The sequence below is a fragment of the Dryobates pubescens genome, chromosome 1 (genome assembly GCF_014839835.1).
Source record: "Dryobates pubescens isolate bDryPub1 chromosome 1, bDryPub1.pri, whole genome shotgun sequence".
In the NCBI taxonomy this organism is placed as follows: Eukaryota; Metazoa; Chordata; class Aves; order Piciformes; family Picidae; genus Dryobates; species Dryobates pubescens.
Window position 1 is genome coordinate 30,284,968 of NC_071612.1, and position 27,889 is coordinate 30,312,856.

Here is a 27,889-nt window from a genome sequence, read left to right on the forward strand (position 1 = left end):
ATTCAACTTTTGAAGTCCTTGATGAATTTGGATACAAGGAAATCCTTTCTTCTCATGGCAGCTGTCAGCATTTTACTTTTTACTATATGCATTTTAAGAGTTTCATTCCATTCCTATGATTTCCAAGGCAGGGGTATGAGGTAGAAAGGGAAGAGTGATTCTTTAATGTGACATTAATGATAACCTACTCCTCAGGGTTTAGAATGGGTCATAAGAAGGCAGATGATGATCAATGGAGATAGTGAAGGCTTATGAAAAGATACTGAATTTTCTTTGAGTTAATTGGATCCTGAACTGCTTGGACAGGACCCAAAACTGGGGGTTCATGTCTTTGCTTGAGAGGTTTTTTTGGTGTCTCTTTCCTTCAGGTCTTTTTTCTGTGTTTTCCTCTCTTGCAAGAACACATCTCTCTATCTGATTCTGCTCTTCCAGGCAAGATATTGGACATGGGGCTGGGAGCATCTCTGCAGCACCCTGAGTTTCTCTCACATATCCCACCTGAGATTATAGGCATTTCAGGTGCAGAATCTTCCTTGGTAGGGAAGAGGCTTCATATTCATCTTAGCTGTCTTTCAACGACAGTAGCTTCATTACAGGAAAAAATCCTAATTCCACTTTAAACTGAAAATTTATGAATCTAGGTCCCTTGTGCTTAGGGCAATGATAACAGATTTTATCTGTACTGTAATAAATAGAGATCAACATTGTTAGCACAAAAAAATCAGGAGTGTTTCTGTATTCCAGCTAATCCCATCTTTGGTGGTCTCACTGCACACCTGTTATTTCTTACAGAATTTAACTCATAGAATTATAGAATCAGAGAATGCTGCAGGATGGAAGGGACTTCCAAAGCTCATCCAGTCCGACCTCCCCACAGTCAGCAGGAACATTCCCAGCTAGATCAGGTTGCCCAGGGCCTCATCCAGCCTCACCTTCAATATCTCCAGGCAAGGAGCCTCAACCACCTCCCTGGGCAACGTCTTCCAGGGTTCCACCACCCTCATAGTAAAGAACTTGTTCCTCACATCCAATCTCAATCTGCTCTGCTCTACTTTGAAGCCATTTCCCCCTGGTCCTGTCCCTGCAGGCCTTTGCAAAGTCTTTCTGCAGCCTTCCTGTAGCCCCCTGCAGGTACTGGCAGGCTGCTATTTGGTCTCCCTGGAGCCTCCTCTTCTCCAGGCTGAACACCCCCAGCTCCCTCAGCCTGGCCTCTTTTTGGTCATTAGGCCATTTCCTAAATTCTAGCAGTACACTAGAGGTTTTGCTTAAGTTTGGTAATGCTTGGTCTCAGAGATGCAAGCATTAAAACCTGTATATGACTGCAAAATTACTACTTGCAGTTATTTGTAGCTCTCACAGGATGCTAGAAATGCTGGTGCTGCTGCCAGGCTCAGGGCACAGCCCAGAGATGGAGGTCTGTAAGGCTGGCTTGCAGTCATCCATTACAGCCCCTCTTCCCTCTTTGTTTAGGAGTTGTTTGATAAATACTGATGCCAAGGATGCACCAGAGAGTCCTTTCCCATTAGAAGCTCTGTTAAAGAGTTTCATTCAGTCAAAAGAGTGGAATGCTGAAGTCATGGTCTGAGGCTCTGTTGTGCTGTGTTTTACTCTGTATTTTATGAACTCTGTCAGTAGCTGAAAGCTATGAACAAATCAGCAGGCACTGGGGCAGTTCAGTCCAGAAAATATTTTTTTCACAGCAAATTTTTCAGCCACCTTCCTTAAGAATTTGAGAAGAGCAAAATGAAAATGGGCCTGAGCTGGACTTGCCTGAAGTCAGTAGACTTCCATCAATTTCTTAGGCTTTGGTTTAGGACCTGAGTGAAAACTTAGCTGTCTGCAAAATTATTTGTCACTGTAATTTTTGTACTGGCTAGAGAACAGAGCTGACATTATTCCTTCAATGACAGCAGTTGCTTTATCTTTTGTTCTTCTACATTCAACTTAGGGTAAGGTCTTAGTTCAGATTATAGACTAGACTAGACTAGACTAGACGAGACTAGACTAGACTAGACTACAATACAATACAATAAACCAGGTTGGAAAAGACCTCAGAGATCATCAAGTCCAACCTATTACCCAGCACCATCTAATCAACTCAACCATGTCACCAAGTGCCTCATCCAGGTCTTTCTTAAACACCTCCAGTGATGGTGACTCCACATATTCCAATGGCCAATCTCTCTTTCCAGGAAGAATTTCTTCCTAACATCCAGCCTAAACCTCCCCTGGCACAGCTTGAGACTGTGTCCTCTTGTTCTGGTGCTGGGTGCCTGGGAGAAGAGACCAACCCCCACCTGGCTACAACCTCCCTTCAGGGAGTTGGAGACAGCAAGAAGGTCTCCCCTGAGCCTCCTCTTCTGCAGGCTAAGCAACCCCAGCTCCCTCAGCCTCTCCTCACAGGGCTGTGCTCAAGGCCCCTCCCCAGTTTTGTTGCCCTTCTCTGGACAGGTTCAAGAGTCTCAATGTCCTTCTTAAACTAAGGGGCCCAGAACTGGACACAGGACTCAAGGTGTGGCTAAACCAGTGCTGAGTACAGGGCAGAATGACTTCCCTGCTCCTGCTGGCCACACTATTCCTGATGCAGGCCAGGATGGCCTTGGCCTTCTTGGCCACCTGGGCACACTGCTACCTCATGTTCAACTGCTGTCAACCAGCACCCCCAGGTCCCTTTCTACCTGGCTGCTCTGCAGCCACTCTGTCCCCAGCCTGTAGCACTGCCTGGGGTTGTTGTGGCCAAAGTGCAGCACCAGGCACTTGGACTTGTTCAATGCCAACCTGTTGGACTCTGCCCATCTGTCCAGACTGGCAAGGTCCTGCTGCAGAGCTCTCCTGCCCTCACACCTGCCCCCAACTTTGTGTCATCTGCAAACTTGCTAACGGTGGGCTCAATATGCAAAGAGGATCATTGGGATGGAAGATACAAACAGAAATCGCTTCGATGAAGGACAGGCTTTAAAGTCTCCACCATTTTTCTTCGCTCTATCTACAGAAGTATGCTTTCTCATCTCAAAGGCATCAACTGCCCAGCTGCCTGTGAAGCATGTAGACAGGATGTCCTGCCTTCGCCCCTAGAGAGCATCACTTTCAGATAGGAAGGGCTGTCATAAGGGCCTTCTCATAAATTTATTAAGAAAAGAAATGTGAATATAAACTGCAGTACAGGAGGCTCCACCTCATCACAAGGAGGAACTTCTTCCCTGTGAGGGTCCCAGAGCCCTGGAGCAGGCTGCCCAGAGAGGTTGTGGAGTCTCCTACTCTGGAGCCTTTCCAGCCCTGTCTGGATGTGTTCCTGTGTGACCTGTGCTGGATTCTATGGTGGTCCTGCTCTGCAGGGGGATTGAACTGGATGATCTTCAGAGGTCCCTTCCATCCCCTGTGGTCCTGGGATCCTGTGATCCTATCCTTCACTTCTCTTTGCATCTCAGCATCTCACTGCTGTCTGATTAGAAACCTGCATCTTGCCCTTCCTTTCTTTCTCTGACTCTTAGTTTTATAGCGAATATAGGTCATCTGAGTAATGACATCTACAGTGATTTTCCTCTCTTGGGAAAATCATCATTTGTGGTGACAGGTTGGACTTGATGATCTTTGAGGTCTCTTTCCAGCCTTGGTGGTTTTGTGATTCTGTGAAAGATTGTTTCCTTTAAACTACATTACTTATTTATTTATTTGATCCTTCATTCCCAGTGTTTGGTCACTCTGACAACAAAGGATTGCTTTTGCTGCAACCTGTGACTGTTGCTTTTCATTGTGCACCAGCACCAGCAAGTCTGGTTCCATGTTGTCTGTAACCCTGCCCTGCAGCAGTTACAGACAGCAGGAAGATCCTTGTTCTCCTGAATTGCCAAAGCTATCTCTTTGACTGTGGTGGTTTTAATGTAGCTGGGGCTACAAGAATACAGAGCATGTGAAAAGCCTTGTTGAGGTCAGGCAAAGCAGTCCTCCTTACTGCTGAAAGTAGTTGGCAGAGCAGGCACTAATTGGCTGTAGAACCTCTGCCAGAGGCTCTTTAGCACCTCTCTGTCCTTTGTGTCTTTAGAAATGCCTCCCAAAGGGGTTTGCTCCATAGTCCCTCAAAGACCTGATGTGACAGTAGGCAATCTCTGCTTCACTGGGTGCTCTTGTACTCTTGCTATGTTTGACTTTTTCCTGTCACTATGACCTTTCAAACACCACAGTTTTGTAGTGACATCTACCAGTTCCTTCAGCTGTATCAGATAGAGAATCATAGAATTGTCAGGGTTGGAAGGGACCTCAAGGATCAGCCAGTTCCAACCCCCCTGCCATGGGCAGGGACTCCTCACACTACAGCAGGTTGCTCACAGCCACATCCAGCCTGGCTGCAAAAGCCTCCAGGGGTGGGGCTTGGATATGTGCAGTCCCATTGTCTCATCCCCTCTTTGATTTCCTTGTGCCAGGATAGTACTTCCTTCCCCCAGGCTCTTGACACTAGGTGCAGGAGCTATAATGCCCGGGAACAGACCTTGCCTGTAAATGTTCAAGGAAAGAAAGCATGTTCCTCAGCTGTTTCTGTGCTTGTCAGTGCTAAGGCCCTTGCCATGCAGTAAAACAAGAGCAAATACAAGGTCCTGCATCTGGATCAGGGCAATGCCAAGCACCAATACAGGCTGGGCAGCGACTGGCTTGAGAGCAGCCCTAAAGAGAAGGCCTTGGGGGTGCTGATGGATGGGAAGCTCAACAGGAGCCAGCAGTGAGCACTTGCAGCCCAGAGAGCCAAGCAGAGCCTGGGCTGAAGCAAGAGAGCTGAGGACAGCAGGTCAAGGGAGGTGATTCTCCTCTTCTGCTCCACTCTGCTGAGACCACACCTGGAGCACTGTGTCCAGTTCTGGAGCCTCTACTACAAGAAGGATCTGGAGGTGCTGGAAGGTGTCCAGAGAAGGGCCATGAGGATAATCAGAGGGCTGGAGCTGCTCTGCTATGGAGACAGACTGAGAGAATTGGGGTTGTTCAGTCTGTAAAGCTTCTTGTGGCCTTCCAGGATCTGAAGGGGGATCCAAGAAATCTGGGGAGGGACCTTTGAGGGTGTCCGGGAGTGATAGGACTGAGGGGAATGGAGCAAAACTAGAAGTGGGGAGATTCAGATTGGATGTCAGGAAGAAGTTCTTCATAATGAGGGTGGTGAGAGGCTGGCACAGGTTGCCCAGGGAGGTGGTGGCAGCCTCATGCCTGGAGGTTTTTGCAGCCAGGCTGGATGTGGCTGTGAGCAACCTGCTGTAGTGTGAGGTGTCCCTGCCCATGGCAGGCAGGTTGGAACTGGCTGATCCTTGAGGTCCCTTCCAACCCTGACAATTCTGTGATTCCGTGAGTTGAGCAGCAAGTTAGTATTTGCACAACCCTGATGACTGTATTTCGATCCATGTGTTAGTAGTCTTGGCAAGGAATCCTACCATGGTGCTGAGGTTGAGGAGACCATCCCCAAGACTTTCAGCAGGTTATTCTGTGTAAGGAGTTGCTATTCATCTAGGCCAGGGTATTACCACCCCTAACAGTGTTTAGGGGCATTTGGTTTGCTTTATTGTGTTCTACAATTCCTCTTTTGACCTCTCTCCATTGTAAGTAATCTATTATAACCAAGGACAGTCAGGCCTATAGGGAAAAGATTGTATCTTTCATGGGACCACAGCTGGATGAAAAGCTAGAAATCTTCTTTGTCTCAGAGGGCTTTCATTAGTTTTCTGAGCCCAGAGCTTGCTCTCTCCCCTGTGTCTATATCTCTTGGTCTCATAAAAGATATTACTTCTTTCTGCAAGACTAGCCTGTTGGTAGAATTACACCAGCAGAGCCACAGTGCTGCTTCTGTATGAGGAGGGACCGAGAGGCCTAAACTCTTCAGAATAATCTGTGTATCTGTCCAACATATTATCAGTGACACAGTCACTGCGGTGTGTGCACCATCAGCAGTGTGCAGATGACACCAAGCTGGGTGGTGCTGTCGATACACCAGAGGGACAGGATGGCATCCAGGGGGACCTGGACACGCTGGAGAGGTGGTGCCCAGGTGAACCTCATGAGGTTCAACAAAAGCAAGTGCAGGGTTCTGCACCTGGGCCAGAACAATCCTCACTGTCAATACAGACTGGGGGAGGTGGTGATAGAAAGCAGCCCTGAGGAAAAGGACTTGGGGGTGCTGATGGATGAGAAGCTGGACAGGAGCAGGCAGTGTGAGCTTGCAGCACAGGTCAATCACAGCCTGGGCTGCATCTTGTGAGATCTCACCTGGAGTACTCTGCACTTGTCTGGAGTCCTCAATACAGGGAGGACATGGACCTGATGTAGAGGGTCCAAATGGGGGCCACAAAAATGATCAGGGGGTTGGAGCAGCTCTGCTATGAGGTAGTGTGAGAGAGCTGGGGGTGTTCAGCCTGGAGAAGAGGAGACCTAATAGCAGCCTGCCAGTACCTGAAGGGGGCTACAGGAAGGCTGCAGAGAGACTGTTTGCAAAGGCCTGCAGGGACAGGACCAGGGACAATGGCTTCAAACTACAGCAGAGCAAGGTCTCCCCTGAGCCTCCTCTTCTCCAGGCTAAGCAACCCCAGCTCCCTCAGCCTCTCCTCACAAGGCTGTGCTCCAGACCCCTCCCCAGCTTTGTTGCCCTTCTCTGGACATGTTCAAGAGTCTTCTTAAAGTGCAGGGCCCAGAACTGGACACAGGACTCAAGGTGTGGCCTAACCAGTGCTGAGTCCAGGGCAGAATGACCTCCCTGCTCCTGCTGGCCACAGTATTCCTGATGCAGGCCAGGACAAGGCCAATTTTATATATATATTTTATATATACACACATACATATAAAAATATATATAAAATATGCGTATTATTATATATATTATAGTTTAGTACATTGTTAATACTACTCTTAGTTTTCAAATCAGTCTTTATAGAAAAATCACAGAACAAGGAGACAAACTGGTTTGGGTGCCAGGGGCTTGGACTTCCAAGTGCTTGTTTGCCTCAGGACTTAGTTTTGATTGTTTAAGGTATTTTAATGTGCTGAAAGCTCAGAGTGACAATCACTGGGAGTAGGATTCTCTTGTGCTGGGCAGTGCTTACTCTAAGTCACTTTAAAAAATACATGGCCCAGATATTTAGATGGAATCTAAAGCTAGTAAGAGTTGAACTGGTAAATGCCAGAAACCTGATGGTCCAATCACAAGACAAAGATGTTCTTTAAGGGCAATGTATCCAGCCAAACAAACCATCATAGCTTTCTGATAATTGAATGGTCTGGAGAAACTGACTGTAACGGCAGACATTAGAGGGTATTATGCCATGAATAATAATGGAGCTAAACTAGAAGTGGGTAGATTGAGATTGGATGTGAGGAAGAAGTAGTTCCCCATGAGGGTGGTGAGAGACTGGCACAGGTTGCCCAGGGAGGTGGGGGCAGCCTCCTGCCTGGAGGTTTTTGCAGCCAGGCTGGATGTGGCTGTGAGCAACCTGCTGTAGTGTGAGGTGTTCCTGGCCATCGCAGGGGGGGTTGGAACTGGCTGAGCCTTGAGGTCCCTTCCAACCCTGACAATTCTGTGATTCTATGAACAAATTCCTATGTGAAAAATAGGTGGATTATTCACCACAGTTTTAGTGCATCTTGCATAAAGGCATTTTACCTTTCCTGTAGTAGTACAAATTCTCATTTTAATGAGCATACTACTTCAGTGCAAAGTGAACCAAGCACAAATCCCAGGTGTAAAGATGGAGACAAATTCAGGACTGTTTTTAGGAAGAAATCTAGTTGCATTGGCAGATCTAGGGATAGGGTTTGATCCTCAGCTAGTCTAGTGAGGATTACTTTCACTGAAATACTCTGACTTACATCAGCTGAGACTCTAGCCTCAAATACCCTAGACCCAGGTTCACATTTGCAATGCATGATCATAGAATCATAGACCGGTCCAGGCCAGAAGGGGCTCATCCAGTCCATCCTCTCTGCAGTCAGCAGGGACATCCCCAACTAGATCTGGTTGCCCAGGGCCTCGTCCAGCCTCACCTTGAATAACTCCAGGGAAGGAGCCTCAACCACCTGCCTGGGCAACCTGGTCCAGCCTTCTACCACCCTCATGGTAAAGAACTTATTCCTAACATCCAATCAGGTTCAAGCTTGAACGTAGGCTGGGGAGAGGCCTTGAGCACAGCCCTGTGAGGAGAGGCTGAGGGAGCTGGGGTTGCTTAGCCTGGAGAAGAGGAGGCTCAGGGGAGACCTCATTGCTCTCTACAACTACCTGAAAGGTGGTTGTAGCCAGGAAGGGGTTGGTCTCTTCTTTCTAGGAACCAGCACCAGAACAAGAGGACACAGGCTCAAGCTGCACCAGGGGAAGTTTAGACTCAAGGTGAGGAGAAAGTTCTTCACTGAGCGAGTCATTTGTCATTGGAATGTGCTGCCCAGGGAGGTGGTGGAGTCACCATCCCTGGAGGTGTTCAAGAGGGGATTGGATGTGGCACTTGGTGCCATGGTCTAGTCATGAGGTCTGTGGTGACAGGTTGGACTTGATGATCTTTGAGGTCTCTTCCAACCTTGGTGATACTGTGATACTGTGATACTGTGATAGAAGGTTCCACCTCAACATGAGGAGAAACTTCTTTACTGTGAGGGTCATGGAGCACTGTAGCAGGCTGCCCAGAGCGGCTGTGAAGTCTCCTTCTCGGGGAGGAAGTTTTACACAGAGAGAGTGATTGCCCACTGGAGTGGGCTGCCTGAGGAGGTGGTGGGGTCGCCGTCGCTGGGGGTGTTCAGGGCGAGGCTTGACAGGGTGCTTGGTTGTATGGTTTAGTTGATTGGGTAGTGTTGGATGATAGGTTGGACATGATGATCTTGAAGGTCTCTTCAAACCTGGTTAATTCTATTCTATTCTATTCTATTCTATTCTATTCTATTCTATTCTATTCTATTCTGTTCTGTTCTATTCTATTCTATTCTATTCTATTCTATTCTATTCTATTCTATTCTATTCTATTGGTGCCCTCCCTCTTGAGAGAATGGCCACCATCATTTAACACCACTGTGTCAGTGGGATCTTGCTCCTTCTGGTTGCTGCCCTCAGAGCCAGGCTTCATGCATCCATCTTCTTCTGTGACAGGACACTCATCTGGCATCTCCTCTTCCTCTGGAGACTTTCCAAGCCTACCTGGATGCATTCATGTGCTGACTCCCCTGGGTGATGCTGCTCTGGCAGGGGGGATTGGACTGGGTGATCTCTGGAGGTCCCTTCCAACCTCTAATGCACTGTGGTACTGTGGTACTGTGGCACTGCTGCAAAGATTATTTATGAGCTTGTTTATGATAGTAAGAGCCAATGGTTGCACTGTACCGAGCAATGAGTTTGTATAATCCCTCACACTGTCAAACATTCAGGTTCTCCAGGGCAATCAGCAGCCAGGCTGGATGTGGCTGTGAGCAACCTGCTGTAGTGTGAGGTGTCCCTGCCCATGGTAGGGGGGCTCAGACTGAACAGCCCCAATTCTCTCAGTCTGTCTCAATAGCAGAGCAGCTCCAGCCCTCTGCTCATCCTCATGGCCTTTCTCTGGACACCTTCCAGCACCTCCAGATCCTCCCTGTAATAGGGGCTCCAGAACTGGACACAGTGCTCCAGGTTAGGGTCTCACCAGAGTGTAACAGAGGAGGAGAATCTCCTCCCTCGACCTGCTGGCTGTGCAGCACAGGCAAGGATTTGTAGCAGTGCTCTACTACTGCAGCTCCTGGGCTGAAGCTAGGCAACAATCTTTCTTTTCTCCCCAGACTGGAGAGTGCTGAAGCTACTCCACAATTCTCCACGTGGGTTTAGTTCCAGAACTGACTCCCAGGCTGCTAATTATAGATTTTCACTGTAGAAACAAATGTAAAAGCCCAGGTGCTTGTCGGTGCTCCTGCTCACGGAGCTGGCTGCAGCGCAGGGTGGAGTTACCCAGCACTGGCAGCAGTCTGCTGCAGGAGCAGGGCACACAGAGTGGGCTGGGTTACTCTGAAGGATTCACTGAAGTGGCTGAGCACCACTGGGGTTTCTAGGGGTGCTTGCATGGTAAAATCTCCAAATACCAGAGGGGTGATGGCTTTACTGAGTCAGAGTCCTCTGAGTATTTGCCTTTACAGAATCACAGAATCAACCAGGCTGGAAGAGACCTCCAGGATCATTGAGTCCAACCTATCACCCTACCCCAACTAATCGCAGAATCACCAAGGTTGGAAGAGATCTCAAAGAACATTAAGTCCAAATCAACTAAACCATGGCACCAAGTGCCTCATCCAGTATGGTTTTAAACACTTCCAGGGACTGTGACTCCACCACCTCCCTGGGCAGCACATTCCAGTGGCCAATCTCTCTTGCTGGGAAGAATTTCTTCGTAACATCCAGCCTAAACTTCCCTCTACATGGCTTGAGACTGTGTCTTCTCTTTCTGTCACTGGTTGCCTGGCAGAAAAGACCAACCTGAGGGGCCCAGAACTGGACCCAGGATTCAAAATGTGGCCTAACCAGTGCTGAGCACAGGGCGGAATGACTTCCCTGCTCCTGCTGGTCACACTGTTCCTAATCCAGGCCAGGATGCCATTGGCACACTGCTAGCTCATGTTCAACCAGTACCTCCCTCTTTAATCAAGTTACAGAGGCAGTGGGAGGGAGATTAGCAGCTGGCCTGTTAATATTCTTGTCTGAGTCTTGTCTTTAGAGTTGTGCAAGGATTTTGTGGGACAGGAGTGAAAAAAAAGCATGAAAGGTGAAGGCAAGAAAGGCAGGGCCACACTGTCATGTACTTTGTCAAGTCCTGTCTCCCTCATAACACAGGAGGAGAGGAAGGAGGTGAGAGGGAGCTTCCTAAGAGAGCAATACCTGAGAGAAAAGGAGATCCAAGGGCTAAAGAGAGAGGGGAAGGGAGCCACAGTGATTTGAAAGGTGAGTCAAAGCTGCAGGAAGTAAGAAGTGAGGCCCCTTTAACAACTCCAACCTGAAACAAAAGAGCAAGACAGCAAAAGGGACAGGAAACAGCAGGGAAGATCAAGGGAGAGAAAAGCAAAGAGCAAAGTATGCTGAAAGAGGCATTGTGGTATAGGAATGGTTTGTGAATTCAGGTAAGGGAAGTGGCTGGAGTCCTGAATCCACAGACAGGAGCAGAGAAGGGAAAAAAAAGGTATTTTCCAAAGAGACGAGAGAGGATACTTAGAGTTTGGAAATGAAAGATTAAACTCAAGGGAAATCAGTAGTAGATGAAGCAAGCTAGAGATGAAGAGGGGGGCAAAAAGTGAGGGAGCATTAGAGCAACAACACTGTGGAGATGGTTCATGATCTTTGAGATGTGAAGTACTATACTGTCCAGAAATCATACTATTAGAGCTCCTCTGGAAGCTTGGCCTAAGCACTAAGCATGAGCCTCATGAGTGGAGCATGCTGTGTGAGAACAGCTGTGCAGTTTGTGCATTCTTCCCTAATACATTCACTTGTCACTGATTTAAAAAGTCTAATGGCAACTCCTGGCACCAATCTGGCTACATGACTCCTTGACAAAACATTGAGGCAAGGGCCAGAAGGCAAACAGGCAGCAGGTTACCAGCAGGTAACTTTCCATTAGCTTCTTTATTTTATAGAATCACAGAATTGTCAGGGTTGGAAGGGACCTCAACCTCAGTTCCAACCCCGCTGCCATGGGCAGGGACACCTCACACTACAGCAGGTTGCTCACAGCCACATCCAGCCTGGCTGCAAAAACCTCCAGGCATGAGGCTGCCACCACCTCCCTGGGCAACCTGTGCCAGTCTCTCACCACCCTCATGGGGAAGAACTTCTTCCTATTTCAACTCAATACAAGAAGGAAATTTGGGCAATCCCTAAAGCAAAACATTTTATTAACTGTGTGCAGGATTCTTCTGCCATGAGCTTTGACTTTGAGGAAAGAAATTCTTAGGTCAATTGGACTTGTGTCTATGATCTGTTAATAAAACAAATAGACCACCCTGACTGCTGCAATTAAGCCACTGGGTATAAAACTAAGCTTAGGTATTCACATTCTCCTGAAATAACACAGTGAGTCCAGGGGCAGGTCATTTTTTCTAGTCCAGAGGCAAATTAAAGCAATAAGACTGTACAAAATAATTAACTGTATGCATAGAACTGTATAGGGTTTCATCACTTGGAGGAGAAGCAAGCAGTGCTGTTACCCAATGTGTTGAATTCTGTATTGATTTTAATAGAATCACAGAATTATTGAGGTTGGAATAGACCTCTGAATCATCAAATTCAGCCTGTGACCTAACACCACCACATCAGCTAAACCATGGCACCAAATGCCACATCCAAGCTTTTCCTAAACACCTCCAGGGATGGTGACTCCACCACATCCCTGGGCAGTCCATCCCAGTGCCTAATCAGCCTTTCTCTGAGGATGTGCTTCCTAATATCCAACCTAACCCTCCCCTGGCACAGCTTCAGGCCATGCCCTCTTGTCCTGTCACAAGTTGCCTGGGAGCAGAGCCTGACCCCCACTGACTACAACTTCCCTTCAGGTAGTTGTAGAGAGTGATAAGGTCCCCCCTGAGTCTCCTCTCCTCCAGGCTGAAGACCCCCAGCTCCCTCAGCCTCTCCTCATCAGCCTTTCCCTCCAGTGCCTTCCCCAGTCTGGTTGCCCTCCTCTGGACCTGCTCCAGCACCTCAAGCTCTCTCTTGCAGTGAGGCCCCAGAGCTGCACACAGTGCTGGAGGTGAGGCCTCACCAGTGCTGAGCACAGGAACAGGATTCCATCCCTGCTCCTGCTGGCCACACCACTCCTGATACAAACCAAGATCCCTAGGCCTTCCATGAACAACTTACTATTTACTGAGCGTTACCTTAGCTCCAGTGAAGGAAGAAGTGAAGCACAGGAAGCTTTCCTGCTAACCATATTAGAAAATTGCTGTGAAGAACAGAGCTGATCCTTGATTCTTTAATCAAACCCAGGAGTACGAAGAGCATTCCTTAACCTTTGGCCATGAGGCTTTTGGCAGGTTCGGCTGACCGCCTGTTTGGTGGTGGTTCGGGAGCTGCACTGAAAGGACTTTTTTACCAAGTGACAAAGTGCCTGACAAAATTTTACATAACCAGCAGTATCAGAATGACAACCAAAACTTAGCTTTCCTGGCATCTCACAGAATCATAGAAAACATCCAGGCTCCAACCTTCAGCCCAGCACTGCAGGGTCAGCACTAAACCATGTCCCTAAGCACCAGCTCCACACACTGCTTGAACACCTCCAGGGATGGGGAGTCCAGCACTGCCCTGGGCAGAACATTCCAATGACTGAGAGCCCTCTCAAATAAAAGTGAGAAGATTGAAGAGGGGAAGACTGAGAGGGGATCTAATAAATGGATATCAATACCTGAGGGCTGGGTGTCAGGAAGGAAGGGGCAGGGACTGCCTCTGCTCACTTGTGCCCTGGAACAGGACAAGGGGCAATGAATGGAAACAACAGCACAGGAGGTTCCACTTCAACATGAGGAGGAACTTCCTTACTGTGAGGGTCCCAGAGCACTGGAGCAGGCTGCCCAGAGAGGTTGTGGAGTCTCCTTCTCTGGAGCCTTTCCAGCCCTGTCTGGATGTGTTCCTGTGTGACCTGAGCTGGATTCTATGGTCCTGCTCAGGCAGGGGGGTTGGACTTGATCTCCAGATGTCCCTTTCTATCCCTAACATCCTGTGATCCTCTCTATGAAGAAATATTTCCTAGCAGAAGCCTGAACCACCTCTGGCACAGCTTAAAACCCTTTTCTCTGGCCCTGTCACTTGCCACCAAGGAGAGCCCTTTCATCTATAGAATTTAGTCATTCCCTTCCCAGTTGCTGTTGCACATATTAAATGACAGCTGACAAGAGACACCAGGAATCTACACTAACCTATTGTTGTGCTCTCCTGCTTGCATTTTCCTAACCTGGTGTCCTAGCAAATTCTGTAAATGATAACTCCACACATCAGAGAAAAGAAGAAACCCTTTATTTCCATTATTTTCACTGATATCTGAAATACTGGGACCAGAGCTGTTCAATATATTCAACAATGACCTGGATGAGGGCACAGAGAGCACTGTCAGCTGATGGCACCAACCTGGGTGGAGTGGCTGACACAGGAGGTTTGTGTTGCCATCCAGCCAGACCTTGACAGGATGAAAGTTGGGCAGGGAGAAATTTGATGAAGTTCAACGTGGACAAGTCTTGCACCTGGGAAGGAACAACTCCATGCTCCAGGATAGGCTAGGGACACACCTGCTGGAGAACAGTGAAAGGGAAAGGGACCTGGGGGTCCTGGTGGATGGAAGGCTGACCATGAGCCAGCAATGTGCTCTTGTGGCCAAGACCAATGCCATTCTGGGGTGGATTAGAAGGGATGTGACCACGAGGTCAAGAGAGGTTCTCCTCCCCCTCTACTGTGCCCTGCTGAGGCTGCATCTGGAATGTTGTGTCCAGTTCTGGGCCCCTCAGTTCAGGAAGGACTCCAGGGAACTGCTTGAAAGAGTCCAGTGCAGAGCCACAAAAATGATGAGGGGAGTGGAACATCTTCCTTATGAGGAGAGCCTGAGGGAGCTGAGGGCTCTGTAGCTTGGAGAGGAGGAACCTGAGGGTGACCTCATTCATGCTGATAAAGATGTGCAGGGTGAGTGCACAAGGGCTGGAGCCAGGCTCTGCTGGGTGATGCCCAATGCCAGCACAAGGGGCAGTGGTGGAAGCTGAGGCAGAGGAAGTTTCATGTAAAAACTATTTCCCTGTGAGAGTGACAGAGCCCTGAGACTGGCTGCCCCTGGGGGTTGTGGGGTCTCCCTCTCTGGAGATATTCAAAACCCACCTGGTTCCTGTGTGACCTGTTCTAGGTGCTTCTGCTCTGGCAGGGGGTTGGACTGGATGATGTTTTGAGGTCCCTTCCAGCCCCTGAAATGCTGTGATTCTGTGATCTCCCACTTGTAGTTTTCCCAGAACACCCGAGAGACAGAGTCTCCTAGCTTAGTGCTGTCTCCTGCCAGTTTGAGGTCTTTTCCCCTCATGGGTGTGTATTATGCTTTGGAATGGAAAAGCACGTTATTAAGATGCATTTCTTCTGCTGAAGTCATATCTTGGGAAGAGTCTGTTCCTAAACCAGCTTGCTCCTGGATAAAAATGGAGAAGGGAGTTCCTGAAGAACATATGGGTGCAGCAGGCAAGGAGCCTGGTATTGGCGTGGGTGGGCAGCTCCCTTACGAGCTACTAATGGAGCAGTTCCTAAACAGTGCTCTGGGGTGGGCACTTCCACTGCAAATATTTTGTCAAGCTGTCTGTTAGTAAAGCCAGGAAATGTATTCCTTTAAGTGCCAGGAATATGAGGGAAAGATGAGTGACATTCATACTTTTGGCCCATCCAGAGGGACCTTAAGAGGTTGGAGACCTGGCACAAACCAACCTCCTGAGGTTCAACAAGACCAAGTACAGGTCCTACATCTGGCTTGAGGAAATCCCAGGCACCAGTACAGGCTGGGCAGGGACTGGCTTGAGAGCAGCCCTGAAGAAAAGGCCTTGGGGGTGCTGGGGAATGAGAAGCTCAACAGAAGCCAGCAGTGAGCACTTGCAGCCCAGAGAGACAACCAGAGCCTGGGCTGCAGCAAGAGAAGCATAGCCAGTAGAAAACAATTTCTGCTGAATTAGGGAGGTCATGTTTTGACTCTGCCAGCAAGGGAGAGGTGGTTGTCCCCTTGTACTCAGCTCTGGTGAGGCCACACCTTGAGTATTGTGTCAAATTTTGGGCACCTCAATACAGGAGAGAAGTGGAGGTGCTGGAGCCAGGGCAGAGGAGGGCAAGGAAGCTGTGAAGGGCCTGGAGAATAAATCTGATGAAGAGCAACTGAAGGAGCTGGGGATGGTTAGTGTGGAAAAGAGGAGGCTGAGGGGAGACCTCATTGCTGTCTACACCTACCTGAGAGGACCTTGTCGAGCGGCTGCTGCTGGTCTCTTCTCACAGGTAGTGAGAATTAGTGATAGAACAAGAGGGAATGGCCTCAAGCTGCAGCAGGGCAGGTTTAGACTGGACATTAGGAAGAATTTTTTCCCATCAAGAGCAGTCAGGGATTGGAATGTGCTGCCCAGGGAGGTGGTGGAGTCCCCAAGCCTGGCTGTGTTTGAAGATAGTTTGGATGTGGTGCTTGGGGCTATGGTTTAGGGGTGACCCTTGTAGAGTAGGGTTCATGATTGGACTTGGTGATCCTGAGGGGCTTTTCCAACCTGAATGTTTCTGTGATTCTGTGAAAACAGGAGAGCAAAACCCATTCTAATAACAATGATAGAGGGGGATAACAAGATGGGAGGTGGGAAGACCAGAAAGAGTTTGTAAATTAGATATCAAAAGAAGCAGAAACTTGACAACCTTCCCAACTTTGTAATTTTCTACCTGAGAGCAGCAGAGTAGATTCTGTCATTGGAGTAAATAAAAGAAATTGTGAGGTGGGGGTGACAGAACCCTGGAAGTGGCTGCCCAGGGGGGTTGTGGAGTCTCCCTCTCTGGAGATATTCAAGACCCACCTGGATGTGTTCCTGTGTGACCTGCTCTAGGTGCTCCTGCTCTGGCAGAGGGGTTGGACTGGATGAGCTTTTGAGGTCCCTTCCAGCCCCTAACATTCTGTGATTCTGTGTTAACTGAGGTGCAAATCACTGCAAATGGCAGAGTTTGATATGATACTAAAATTCCAAGGAAGGCACTCAGTAGCGTACACACATTGTTCTGCACAAATCAGCCACAATTAATGTGAGATTGTGGTATTGCTGCATCTCCTCCCAACTATCAGAGACAGATCAAAAGAAGGAGGAAGTAATTGTGGAGGAAGAAACGTTTTGCAGAAGCAGTTAAGCAAGAGGTAAAGCTGAAGAGAGAGCTTCATTCCACCTCCCTTTTACCATTTCAGCAGTGGTTACATTTGTTCCTTGCTGCAATGGAGACATCCAGTTGTCATCAATAAATGTTGATTCATTTTCACCTAGTGAGATCTAGCAGTCTGCACTCAAAATCAGTTTCAACTTTATTGGCAAGGTCTATGCACATTAGTCTTTGCCATGGCAGTGCTGCACAAAGGAACAGAATCACAGAGTCACAGAATTATTGAGGCTAGAAGAGACCTCTGAGATCATCCAGTCCAGCCCATGACCTAACACCACCACACCAGCTAAACCATGGCACCAAGTGCCACATCCAATCTTGCCTTAAACACCTCCAGGGATGGTGACTCCACCACCTCCCTGGGCAGTCCATCCCATGTCTAATCAGCCTTTCTCTGAGGATGTGCTTCCTAATATCCAACTTAAACCTCCCCTGGCACAGCTTCAGGCCATGCCCTCTTGTCCTGTCACAAGTTGCCTGGAGCAGAGCCTGACCCCCACTGACTACAACCTTCCTTCAGGTAGTTGTAGAGAGTGATAAGGTCCCCCCTGAGCCTCCTCTTCTCCAGGCTGAACACCCCCATCTCCTTCAGCCTCTCCTCATCAGCCTTTCCCTCCAGTGCCTTCCCCAGTCTGGTTGCCCTCCTCTGGACCTGCTCCAGCACCTCAAGCTCTCTCTTGCAGTGAGGGCTCAGAGCTGCACACAGTGCTGGAGGTGAGGCCTCACCAGTGCTGAGCACAGGGCAGGATTCCATCCCTGTTCCTGCTGGCCACACTGCTTCTGATCCAGGCCAAGATGGCCTTGGCTTTCTGTGCCCCCTGGGCACACTGCTGGCTCATGGTCAGCTGCTGTCACCCAGCACTGCCAGGTCCCTCTCTGCCAGGCTGCTCTCCAGCCATTCATGCCCCCGTCGGTAGCACTGCATGGATTTATTGTGGCCAAAGTGCAGGACCCTGCCCCTGGCCTTGTTGAGTCTCAGACCATTGGCCTCAGCCCTTTGACCCAGCCTGGCCAGGTCCCTCTGCAGCACTGAACTGAAAATTAAATGGACAATAATTGGAAATAAAATGTGCCTTTTTGGAGGAAAGAAATCAATGCCATGCTAAATATCGAGGAATCAGTAATGTTGGGTTGTTGTTCCTTGAAAAGGCAGATCAGATCTTGCTAAACAGTTAATTATATAAACACATACCCAGTAACATGCATAATTAAACATTGACTTCAAGCTCAAAAGGCTCTTCAGTAGCTTCCTAGGGGGTTAAATCTGGCAAAACCAGAACAGTTTCTGCAGTAATTACACTTCCAGCACATTTGGATGTGCTAATTGTGTCAAACTTCTAATTAGCTTCTTGATGTGACTGAGAATGACAATCAGCAGATTAATTTACTGCCCATTTGTTCAGAGCATTGGTGATGTTTTCAGTGTTTTCAGCCTAGAAAATGCAGGCTGTCAGATGCTTTGTTTTATGGGATGGCAGTGGTGTGGCACATGCAGTGCACACAACTCGAAAGCACTCACTGCATTCCTGTGCATTAGGATGGGTAGCACAGCTCAGGGATTAGTTCATTCAGCTCACATTTTTGGAAGGTTTTGCCAAAGGAATGGTCACAGAATCACAGAACTTTAGAGGCTGGATGGGCCCTCCAGAGATCATCCAGGCCCACCCCGCTGACAGAGCAGGATAACCCAGGGTAGTCTGCACAGGAATGCATCCAGGTGGGGTTGGAAAGGCTCCAGAGAAGGAGACTCCACAACATCTTTGGGCTGCCTGTTCTAGTGCTCTGTGACCCTCACAGTGAAGAAGTTTCTAGTCATGTTGAGGTGGAACCTTCTGTGCTGTAGTTTCTATACATTGCCACTTGTCCTATGCCAGGGTGCAACTGAGCAGAGCCAGTCCCCTCCCTCTTGATCCCCAGCCCTCAGATATTGATAGCCATTGATTAAATCTCTTCTCAGTCTTCTCTTCTCCAGACTAAAAAGCCCCAGGGCTCTCAGCCTCTCCTCATAGGGCCATGCTCCACTCCCTTAATTGTCCTTGTAGTCCTCTGTTGGACTCTCTCCAGCAGATCCCTGTCACTCTTGAACTGGGGAGCCCAAAAGTGGATGCAGTATCCCAGGTGAGGTCTCAGCAGGGCAGAGTAGAGGGAGAGGAGAACCTCCCTGGCTCTTCTGGACACAGTCCTCTGAATGCACCCCAGGATCCCATTGGCCTTCTTGGCCCCCAGGGCACATTGCTGTGCCATGCAGAACTTGCTGTCCACCAGCACTCCCAGGTCCCTCTCCACAGGGCTGCTCTCCAGCAGATCCCCTCCCAGCCTGTACTGCTGCAGTTTATTCTTCCTGCCCAGGTGCAGGACTTTGCACTTCTGTTTGTTGAACCTCATGTGGTTCTTCTCTGCCCAGCTCTCAGTCTGTGCAAGTCTCTGAATAGCCACACAGCCTTCAGGTGTCTCAGCCAAGCCTCCCAGTTTGATGTCATCAGCAAAATACAAAAGCTATTCCCATGAAGGACTGGAAATAAAGCTTTCTGTAAATTTGTGTTCAGTCACAGTCAGCAAAGGTACTTCTCTTCTTTCACAGACCCCTTCAGCTGGTTCAGGCAGCCTGCCATTTCTGTGGCTGTGTATTAAAACTACAGTAATGTCTTGGATGTTTTCTAGCTGATATTTTTCACAGATTATAGAGTTGAATTCTCTAAGAGATTAGTGCAAAGAGAGGCCACTGGGGCCCAGAGATGTTAACCCTGGTTTTGCCAGAGCAGGCCCATTTGTGCCTTCAAATAAGTACATGAAAGCTACCTGCATTTAGAGGCTTAAGTTAGCTACCCAGATCAGGTGATGAACATCCCTCCATAGATTTCATGCAGAGTATGGAGAAGAGGAGGGCAAGGAAGCTGGGGAAGGGCCTGGAGAATAAATCTGATGGAGAGCAACTGAAGGAGCTGGGGATGGTTAGTGTGAAACAGAGGAGGCTGAGGGGAGACCTCATTGCTGTCTACAACTGCCTGGAAGGACCTTGTGGAGAGGTTGGTGCTGGTCTCTTCTCACGGAACAAGAGGGAATGGCCTCAAGCTGTGACTGGGTAGGTCTAGACTGGACATTAGCAAGAATTTTTTCCCAGCAAGAGTGGTCAGGGATTGGAATGTGCTGCCCAGGGAGGTGGTGGAGTCCCCAAGCCTGGCTGTGTTTGAAGGTGGTTTGGATGTGGTGCTTGGGGCTATGGTTTAGGGGTGACCCTTGTAGAGTAGGGTTCATGGTTGGACTTGGTGATTCTGAGGGTCTTTTCCACCCTGAAGTTTCTGTGATTCTGAGAAGACATTTCAGAGCAGGAATTGGTACCTGCACATGCCTACCACTTTGACCATATAACATGCATTCAGTTCCCATGATCTAATTGAGACTCTGCTCCAAAATCCTTTAAACTCATTGTCCTTCTGTTGGGTTTGGAATTTAACACTGGTAATTGTACAGACCAGATGAATGTGCCAATTAATTCCAGCAATGAAACCAATAATGTTGGTGTGTGGTGCTAAGGGATGAGTGGCTGGTTGGTCTGTTTCCCTATACTGAAGGTAATCACCTACCACCATGTAAAAATGTAGGCAGGACACTCTTTCAAAGCAGCTAAATGAGAGGTCACCATCTCCCAAATTCATGAGTGGCAGTGAGTTCTAGAGAGAGATCCCTGAGGAAAAAAGCTTTTGTCACTAGAAGCTCAAGAAACACAACAGCACAATGTAAAGCATCTCACAGCTGAATTATTTCTTTATTGTCTGCTGCAGTCCTTTCTAAATCCTGTGATGTGCATATCCAGTGGTCTTTTCCTCAACCATGTTTAAGTGTGGCTTTTAACCTAGATAAAATCACTGCTGTCTCATTCTCAGTGAGCAGCATAAGCTTTAATTAAAACTAGCATTAATAAAAACAAACAACAACAGTAAATTTGTGGACAACACCAAGATGGGGACAGGAGTTGATCTCCTGGAGGGGCTTTGCAGAGGGACCTTGACAGGCTGGACAGATGGGCAGAGTCCAAGGACATGAGATTGAACATATCCAAGTGCCGGGTTCTGCACATTGGCCACAGCAACCCCAGGCAGTGCTACAGGCTGGGGTCAGAGTGGCTGCAGAGCAGCCAGGCAGAAAGGGACCTGGGGGCAGTGGTTGATAGTAGGCTGAACATGAGCCTGCAGTGTGCCCAGGTGGCCAAGAAGGCCATGGGCATCCTGGCCTGCATCAGGAAGAGTGTGGCCAGCAGGAGCAGGGAGGTCATTCTGCCCCTGTACACTGCACTGGTTAGGCCACACCTTGAGTCCTGTGTCCAGTTCTGGGCCCCTCAGTTTAGGAAGAATGTTGACTTGCTGGAATGAGTCCAGAGAAGGGGAACAAAGCTGGGGAGGGGTCTGGAGCACAGCCCTGTGAGGAGAGGCTGAGGGAGCTGGGGTTGCTTAGCCTGAGAAGAGGAGGCTCAGGGGAGACCTTATTGCTCTCTACAACTCCCTGAAGGGAGGTTGTAGCCAGGTGGGGGTTGGTCTCTTCTCCCAGGCACCCAGCACCAGAACAAGAGGACACAGTCTCAAGCTGTGACAGGGAGGTTTAGGCTGGATATTAGGAAGAAGTTCTTCCCAGCAAGAGAGATTGGCCATTGGAATTTGCTGCCCAGGGAGGTGGGGGAGTAACCATCCCTCGAAGTGTTTAAGAAGAGACTGGATGAGGCACTTGGAGCCATGGTTTAGTTGTCATGAGGTGTTGGGTATTAGGTAATAGGTTGGACTTGATGATCTCTGAGGTCTTTTCCAACCTGATTGATTCTATGATTCTATGATTGATACCAGAAGGTGTTCAGCTTATTTTGTCCATTCCTGATTAAAGTCACCTAGGAGGAATGACTGGCAGAGTTTTCTGGGCAATGAGGAAATGATTTCTGCTTTCTCTTTCAGCTTGGCTGCTGGAATCCTGTCACTGGTCTGAACGGGTCACTAACAGACAGAAAGTTGGAGAATAATATGCGAGGAGTGGTTCTGCGGGTGGTGACTGTACTGGTAAGCAAATCCTCCTCCTTGAATGCTTTTTCCCTCTGCCTTCATGTTTTTAGAAAGTGCACTCTTTTGCCAAGAACTTAGTCATGCTCAAGTATCTGATTTCAGCTTGACAACACCAAAGCACCGTCTGCATTGTCACAGTTAAACTGAAGCACTGTGCTCTGGATGGTCAGGGAGTGAGGTGGATGGGAAATGGTTCAAGGAAAGCACTCAGAGAGTTGTGGTCAATGGGACAGAGTCTAGTTGGAGGCCTGTGTCTGGTGGAGTCCCTCAGGGGTCAGCACTGGGACCAGCTATATTCAACAGTGACCTGGATGAGGGCACAGAGAGCACTGTCAGTGAGTTTGTTGATGGCACCAAACTGGGTGGAGTGGCTGACACAGGAGGGTTGTGCTGCCATCCATCCAGACCTGGACAGGCTGAGTGTTGGGCAGGGAAAAATGGAATGAAATACAAAAAGGGCAAGGGGAGAGACTTGCACCTGGCAAAGAACAACCTCATGGAGCAGGGTAGGTTGAGAATTGACCTGTTGGAGAGCAGTGAAGGGGAAAAGGACCTGGAGGGGTCCTATTGGATGGGAAGTTGACCATGAGCCAGCATTGTGCTCTTGTGGCCAAGAAGGTCAACAGCATCCTGGGGTGGATTGGAAGGGCTGTGGTTAGTAGGTTGAGAGAGGTTCTCCTCCCACTCTGCTCTGCCCTGGTGCTCTGCCCTGGTGAGGCTGCATCTGGAATATTATGTCCAGTTCTGGGCTCCTCAGTTCAAGAGGGATAGGGAGTTACTAGAGAGAGTCCAGCACAGAGCCACAAAGGTGATTAAAGGAGTGGAACATCTTCCTTATGAGGAGAGCCTGAGGGAGCTGAGGGCTCTGTAGCTTGGAGAGGAGGAGCCTGAGAGGTGACCTCATTGCTGTTGATAAAGATGTGCAGGGTGAGTGCCCAGAGGCTGGAGGCAGGATCTGATCAAGAAGCAATGGTGGAAGTTGAGGTATAGGAAGTTTCACATAAATATGAGGAAGACTTTTTTCACTGTAAGAGTGACAGAGCCCTGGAAGAGGCTGCCCAAGAGGGCTGTGGAGTCTTCCTCTCTGGAGACATTCAAGAGCTGCCTGGATGTGTTCCTGTGTGACCTACTCTAGGTGCTCCTGCTCTGGCAGGGGGGTTGGACTGGATGATCTCTCAAGGTCCTTTCCAGCCCCTAACATTCTGTGATTCTGTAAGGGAGAATTTTACACAAAATAAAATTATTTATTGGTACAATTAATTTCAGAGCAAACACATTCAAACCCAATTCTTCCCCAGACATACAGTGTTAGGTAACACAACCACAGGAACTGACAGAGGGTGGCTTCAAGTGCCCTGGCCACAGAATTACTCATCTTTATCTCAAAATCATTCCTAAGATGTAGCTGCTTTCCAGTTACCTCATCAAACAGAGCACTGTCTGACACAAATTGTTGCACTGGGAAAATATTCAAGGTCAGCTCAGACAGAGTAACGTTAGTTCACTAAAATATCCGCTGTCCCCTCCTAGCTCTTCCTTGACCAAGTGGGTGCCTTGCATCAAACACCTTCTGCAGACTTGTTGTTTTAAAGCAGATCGGACAATCTCTACCAGAACAGGCAGGTATTCTGTGATAAGAGGCCACTGTGTTCTGTGTCGTTAACTTGGGCTGCTTGACTAGAAGTTGTTGGAGTCAGAAAAGAGAAAGAAGGAGAAAGAAATGAATCTGAGAAGTGTAGGCCTCTAGGGACAGACGCACGAAAACAAAGTTGACCCAGAGCTGCACAACTGCACAGTTCTATTGAGGTGCTTCTTTTTCTCTACTGTCTACTCCTGGTTTTGATTACCAATTCAGTGTCTGAGTGCCTGACTGCTTGCATACAAACAGCAAGGCAAGAGAGGTTTCCACATTTCTACATTGGCATTCCCCGAGGATCAGTGCTGGGCCCCATCCTCTTTAACATCTTTATTGATGATCTGGATGAGTTGGTTGAGTCAGTCATCAGCAAATTTGCAGATGACAGCAAGTTGGGAGCAGGTTTTGATCTGTCAGAGGGTAGAAGGGCTCTGCAGAGGGACCTCAACTGACTGGACAGATGGGCAGAATCCAATGGAATGGCATTCAATAAATCCAAGTTCCAGGGGCTGCACTTTGGCCACAGCAACCCCATGCAGAGCTACAGGGTGGGGTCAGAGTGGCTGGAGACCAGCCAGGCAGAAAGGGACCTGGGGGTGCTGATTGACAACCACCTAAACATGAGCCAGCCATGTGCCCAGGTGGGAAGAAGGCCAAGGGCATCCTGGCCTGCATCAGGAATAGTGTGGCCGCCAGGAGCAGGAAGTCATTGTGCCCCTGTACTCTTCATTGGTTAAGCCACCCCTTGAGTCCTGTGTCCAGTTCTGGGCCCCTCAGTTTAGGAAGGACATCGAGACACTTGAACGTGTCCAGAGAAGGGCAACAAGGCTGGGGAGAGGCCTTGAGCACAGCCCTGTGAGGAGAGGCTGAGGGAGCTGGGGTTGTTTAGCCTGGAGAAGGGGAGGCTCAGGGGAGACCTCATTGCTCTCTACAACTCCCTGAAGGGTGGTTGTGGCCAGGAAGGGGTTGGTCTCTTCTCTCAGACAACCAGCACCAGAACAAGAGGACACAGGCTCAAGCTGTGCCAGGGGAAGTTTAGACTCAAGGTGAGGAGAAAGTTCTTCACTGAGAGAGTCATTCGCCATTGGGATGTGCTGCCCAGGGAGGTGGTGGAGTCACCATCCCTGGAGGTATTCAAGAGGGGATTGGACGTGGCACTTGGTGCCATGGTCTAGTCATGAGGTCTGTGGTGACAGGTTGGACTCGATGATCTTTGAGGTCTCTTCCAGCCTTGGTGATACTGTGATACTGTGATTACATCATGATGGAAGAGAGTCAGTCAGGAGAGAAACTGACATTCCCGGTGCATGTCAGTGCTACAGACACAGCAGATTTGTAGCCCTCCAATTATTTTATGGGTCTTTAAAAGCTATTGTCTGTCAGGAGGTCCAGTCTGTGCCACTTCTTACTATCACAGAAGATTAGAGGTTGGAAAGGACCTCCAGAGATCATCCAGTCCAATCCTCCTGCCAGAGCAGCATCACCCAGGGCAGTCTGCACAGGAATGCATCCAGGGGGGGGGTTGGAAAGGCTCCAGAGAAGGAGACTCCACAACCTCTCTGGGCAGCCTGCTCCAGGGCTCTGGCACCCTCACTCTAAAGAAGTTTCTCCTCATGTTGAGCTGAAACCTTCTCTGTTCCATTTTGTCTCCATTGTTCCTTGGCTCATTACTGTGCACCACCCAAAAGAGCTTGGCCCCCTCCACTCGACCCCCAGCCCTCAGCTATTGATAGACTTTGATCAGATCCCCTCTCAGCCTTCTCTTCTCCAGATTAAACAGCCCCCGGGATCTCAGTCTCTTCACAGGGCAGATGCTCAAGTCCCCTAAGCATCCTTGTGGCTCTCTGCTGGACTCTCTCCAGTAGGTCTCTGTCTCTCTTGAACTGAGAAGCTCAGCGCTCAGTATTGCAGGTGTGGTCTCAGCAGGGCAGAGCAGAGGGGGAGGACCCTAGACCTAGACCTTTTGTCCACACTTTTCTTGCTGCACCGCAGGATACCATTTGCTCCTGTGGCCACAAGGGCACATTGCTGCCCCACACAGAACTTGCTGTCCACTGGGACTCCAAGCTCTTTCTCCATGGAGCTGTTTCCTAAGAGGGCAGCCGCTTCCTGTGATAATATCTACAAAACCAAACCCCCAACCCAATAAGAAGGATAAGCACACAGAAGACAGAGCAGTAGGGTAGGGGTTTTTCAGTTGAATTCATGTTCAACAAAGTATCAGTAGGGTAACAGGGGCAGCTCTTTATGTTTTGCATAATACTCATGCTAATTGAGTCAGCATAATTTTCTGTTGACAAAAATGGTCTGTGGATATACTCTTGCAAAGTAAATTCAAATCAGAGTCTTGGACTTCATTCTTTCATATTTCTTCTACTTCCCTCTCTCCCCACCCCATTCCTCTGATTTCATCCCCAGTTATTTGAGTTAGCCTGCCAGAAAGCATTCTTCTTTCATTACAGCATGAATATTTAGCAACTTGCAAAATACGGAGATGTCATTAGTCATGCTGATCGGATTCTATGCTGATAATAAAAATGGAAGGCAGACATGTGAAGTTTAGCTCACAGCACACATTCATTTGTTCTCCTCGCTGCAGTCCTCATGAGCTGCCTCACACCTTGTGCCATTTGGTTTTGTGGATGTTTCTAAAGCACAGCAGATGACAACATAGAGTCACAGAATTCTTTAGGTTGGAAAGGACCTCAAGGCTCAGCCAGTTCCAACCCCCCTGCCATGGCCAGGGACACCTCACACTACAGCAGGTTGCTCACAGCCACATCCAGCCTGGCTGCAAAAACCTCCAGGCAGGAGGCTGCCCCCACCTCCCTGGGCAACCTGTGCCAGTCTCTCACCACCCTCATGGGGAACAACTTCTTCCTAACATCCAATCTGAATCTACCCACTTCTATTTTTGCTCCATTTCCCTATTGTTGCTCCATTAACATGCAGGCTCAAGCAGTGAAACCCCTGATTAGCCTGAACTGTGCTTTGTTAAAATGTGCTGTGGTGGGTTGAAATTTTCCCCTCCACCCCCAACATTAAATTTGCCAGACCAGCTCAGCTGCAAGCAAATGGAAGCTGTATTTACAGGCAGAAGTATCATCTGGAATGGAATGGAATGGAATGGAATGGAATGGAATGGAATGGAATGGAATGGAATAGAATAGAATAGAATAGAATAGAATAGAATAGAATAGAATAGAATAGAATAGAATAGAATAGAATAGAATAGAATAGACCAGACCAGACCAGGTTGGAAGAGACCTTCAAGATCATCATGTCCAACCTATCATCCAACACCACATAATCAACTAAACCATACAATGTAATGAATGAAATTAATGCAATGAATGTACAAAATAGAAAGGAATTACAATATTTACAGGTATTTGCAATTAATGAACAGCACAAGGATCCCCTTGGCCAAGGACCAGGGGAAGCTACTCCCACATTGCCTCCCCCTTACCCACCTGTACAAAAAGGGGGAAGAGAATGGATAAGAGGGACGTAAGACTTAACCAAAACAACACAGTCAAGGTCAAGCAGAAGCAAGTTAGTATCTCTCCAGAGCAAAGAAGTGAGGAGATTGAGAGAAATTGTTTGGGGGACTAAAACTTATGGTGGCTATCTCTCCAATAGGATTGTTTAGAGCTATCATTGTTTCCCTTTTTACACCCAATAGTGATTTATTTACATTTTACTACTTTCTGCTTGAGATCTGTGAAAACAATTTTAAAGGCATAGCCTAAAGGTCCCGCCTGTGCTACCAGCATTTCGGACTCTGGGTTTGTGTAGAATGTGTTACCGAAGGTGAGAAGTGCAGAAGATGCAAACCATTTGTGACAGCTTCTGCGGTGGGTTGGAATTTCCCACTACATTAAATAAGCACGACCAGCTCAAGATGGAAAGCAAATGGAAGCTGTATTTGCAAAGCAAACCCACACTCTACAAGGGAATGCAATGAATGTGAGGGAGCTGCACACCAGGCACTCCCGGCGCAGTGCTACCGAGTGGCTGCTCAAAGCCACCCGCCAGCCGGCTGAGCAGGGGGCCGGCCGGCTTCTCAGTGGCTCTCCCTTAAGTCAAGCCGGGGACCCGCGGAGCCAGGCAAAGCCACAGCAGTTTGGACCAGCCGCCACACACGGCCAGGCTTCCCTGGTGGTCTAGTGGTTAGGATTCGGCGCTCTCACCGCCGCGGCCCGGGTTCGATTCCCGGTCAGGGAAAGGAACTTTTGCCCCCTGTATTCAGCACCCGTTAGGTCATACCTTGAGTCCTGTGTCCACCTTTAGGCCCCTCAGTTTAAGAAGGACGTTGAGACACTTGAACGTGTCCAAAGAAGGGAA

The 27,889-nt window shown here is 48.6% G+C and overlaps 1 protein-coding gene and 1 non-coding gene across 3 annotated transcripts in view; both read left to right on the forward strand.

The window, feature by feature from the left end:
• The window catches only part of GRID2 (glutamate ionotropic receptor delta type subunit 2), a 1,073,619-nt gene that overhangs the window by 863,063 nt on the left and 182,667 nt on the right, over nucleotides 1–27,889 (forward strand). For both annotated transcript variants that reach the window (XM_054163312.1, XM_054163301.1), the window contains one exon: nucleotides 21,802–21,903. In XM_054163312.1, coding sequence (XP_054019287.1) covers nucleotides 21,802–21,903 — 102 coding nt within the window. The remainder of the gene's footprint in view (nucleotides 1–21,801; nucleotides 21,904–27,889) is intronic.
• Nucleotides 27,698–27,769, forward strand: TRNAE-CUC (transfer RNA glutamic acid (anticodon CUC)). Its single transcript has one exon. It is a non-coding gene; the product is annotated as a tRNA-Glu (tRNA).